At 51.8% G+C, this 2666-nt stretch overlaps 1 protein-coding gene across 2 annotated transcripts; it reads right to left on the bottom strand.

Moving 5' to 3' along the window:
- Positions 1-440: 440 nt before the first annotated feature.
- On the bottom strand, positions 441-1985 carry LOC131747928 (protein BEX1-like). Of its 2 annotated transcripts, none has more exons than XM_059050002.2 (3): positions 1888-1985; positions 1421-1488; positions 441-1076 (listed from the first exon to the last, which is right to left on the bottom strand). In XM_059050002.2, the coding sequence occupies exon 3, from the start codon at positions 1069-1071 to the stop codon at positions 685-687; it is 387 nt and encodes a 128-aa protein (XP_058905985.1). In that variant the 5' UTR covers positions 1072-1076; positions 1421-1488; positions 1888-1985; the 3' UTR covers positions 441-684. The 2 variants fall into 2 exon arrangements, with proteins under 2 accessions (XP_058905985.1, XP_058905984.1); XM_059050001.2 differs by having other exon boundaries at positions 1411-1488; positions 1888-1913.
- Between the last annotated feature and the right edge of the window lie 681 nt (positions 1986-2666).

Genomic DNA, 2666 nt, shown 5'->3' with positions numbered 1-2666 from the left:
CACTGCTGTGGCCCGGGTTCAATCCCTGGTCTGGGAACTAAGATCCCACAAGCCAGGCGGCACGGCCAAAGGAAATAAAAAGTACATGGAGGATATAATGTGTGGGTTGCCAGGACCTCAAATCTTGAAAATGAGGATGCCCTCTGAGAGTTCTAAATGGATAAATCTGATAGACAATGAACATGGCTTTCTGTCTCTGGGAATAACACAAGAAATTATCTGTGGATGTGATACTGAAAACATTGGGAAGATCTAGTACCCCAATCAGCATCATTTGGGAGTTGTCCAATGCAGGTAAAAAGAAAAAGAGCGAGAAAATAGAGATAAGAAAATAAAAATTACTCATAGTTCTACCATAAAGAAATACTTTTACTTTACATATCCTTAGACTGTCTATTCATATATAAAATATATACGATTTTAAGGGAAAAAACAGAGAATGCTTTTTAAAACTGCTTTATTAACATCACAATATATAAAGAACATCTCTCCATACAATAGGTAAAACTCTCCTGCTGACAGAAACTTACAGATTGGGTCAGAAACACAACATTCAATTAGAAGCTGGTAATAGGAGACCCACAAGAAACAACACCAAAAGGTTTACAACAAAGGTACATCACAAACATGTAAGTTTAGGAAGCAGGTGTGTCTCCCTACTAACTTCAGGGAAAACATCAGGATTCAAGGCATAAGGCAAAACTCATCATGATGGTCATGGTGAGGGGGGTCAGTGCTAACTGCCCACGAACTATGACTCAACTGCTTTTCCCTCAGTTTTTCCATCAGCTGCCTCACCTCTTCCCCAATCCTTTCCATATTCTCTTCTCTCATCCTTGCCTGTGGCTCTTCAAGCCTCTGAGTCATGTCCCATCTATACTGCAGGATGGGCTGCCTAACACGGTACCTCCTACGATTTCCTCTAGGTACACAATATTCACCAGCTTCCAAAGGGAGGGCGAAAGGCTCTCCTTTATTAGCATCCTGCCCCTTTTCATCCTTGTTTTCATTATCCTGGTTGGCATTTTCCATGTAGAGATGTTTTACTGCTTGTTCCTCTTTGGACGCCATTGCTCCTAGGAGACAAAAGAGAGAAGGGGCTATTTTCTGGGTGGACTGATCAGCACCGAGGACAGAGGCCCTACTAAGCACCTCTCAAGACTTCCAGCCCCGGAATTCAAAGGCTTTTCAAATTTTCCTTTTCCCACCTGAGAGGCTCCCTACGCCCTCTAGGAGGCACCCAGTCCGAGCTCTCCCCGCTCCCTCGCCCCAAACCCACCATTTTCCCTGCCGATCCATGCCCACGTCTCTGCAGGCACCAAAATGGAGGACGGGGTAGGGGGGAGTATTTGGGGGGTCTTAGGGCTATCCACACGTTCCCCCCACCTGCCCATTGTCCCCCGCACCGACCTGGGCCTACCCTCGCGGTCTCCTGCTCCTTCCAATTCTTGCTGCAAGTTCGCCGCCGCGACACTTTGACTCGCAGACCTGCAGAGAGTAAGGGTGGGGGAAGGGGGGCTGCTGCATCCGGACGCTCGGCCCCTTCTCGGCCCCGCATCTCCCACCCCCAGCCACCCCCACCCAGCGTCCCCCGCTCCCATCCTCAGCCGCCCCCGCGCCGACCACCATTTTCTACCCCGAGAAGAAGCGGGGCGGGGCGCGGGTGTCGGAAAAGCTCGCTGTATTGCGAGAAGCAGGCATCCGCCTCTGGGCCGCCCTGCCCGCCCCCAGAAAAGGCCTACCGTTTTCTGTGGCCAAACGCCAGGCCGCAGGGGGCATGGGGGCTGCGGTATCCGCCCCGGGGCAACCGGACCCCCGGGGAGGGGTCCACAGGCCGTGTCCGCTCGCTCACGCCACCAATGGGGACCCCCCCTCCGGGTTCCTTACCTGCTGCCCCCGCGCCTCGTACTCTTGGGGGCCGACCTCGGCCCGCACTCCCTCAGGGCCACCGGGAGCAGGAACCGAGAAGAGAGCGAGCAATGGCCAGGTCTAACACTAGAGCAGGGCACGCGCGCCCTACGTCACAGCGGGACGCCACGCCTTCGCGCCGCCCCCTTCTGGCCCGCGGGGTCGCGCAGAGCCGGTGGTGCTTACCTCCCCCTGCCCCCCGTATCGCTTGCCAAGCACCGGCTTGGGCCCCGACGCTCTTCTTTCTTTGTGTGTTTCTGGGCCTTTCTCTAAGGGCCACGGAAGGGCAGTATCTTCCTGCGGGACGGGGGGCCGTTGGCCATTACCAGTGCTCTTCTGGGGACTTGCTTTTGCCCTCCTCTGCTCCCAGGACACACTTCCTTCCACCTCCTGTGCTTTCTGCTACCAATCTCTCCCTTTTCCCTCCACTAAAATGCATAGAAGAAATATGTCCGGAGAAGAGCCCAGGAGAGAGGATTTTTAAAAATTTTTTATATCTCTGTTTTGTTCCTGTTATTTTAGACAAAAAAGTCAATATACTTTTAAAAAAGGAAGTAAATCGTTTTTATTTGAAAAACAGCGTTAAAGTTGGAAAAAAGACTAACCACCTGTCTCTTCTGCAAAGTCATTATATAAATATAGACTCTACAGGCAGCTACGTTTTTAGAATTTGGAAAAGGACAAGGCAGCTGATGGCTCCTCTTGCGAGCGGCCTCTAGATACATGAGGCCCTTCCATGAGGTGAGCCAATAAGTGTG

This window comes from Kogia breviceps, chromosome X, assembly GCF_026419965.1.
Source record: "Kogia breviceps isolate mKogBre1 chromosome X, mKogBre1 haplotype 1, whole genome shotgun sequence".
Lineage (NCBI taxonomy): Eukaryota > Metazoa > Chordata > Mammalia > Artiodactyla > Physeteridae > Kogia > Kogia breviceps.
Note: the sequence above shows the minus strand (reverse complement) of the source record. Positions and strands in the feature narration are given on the sequence as shown.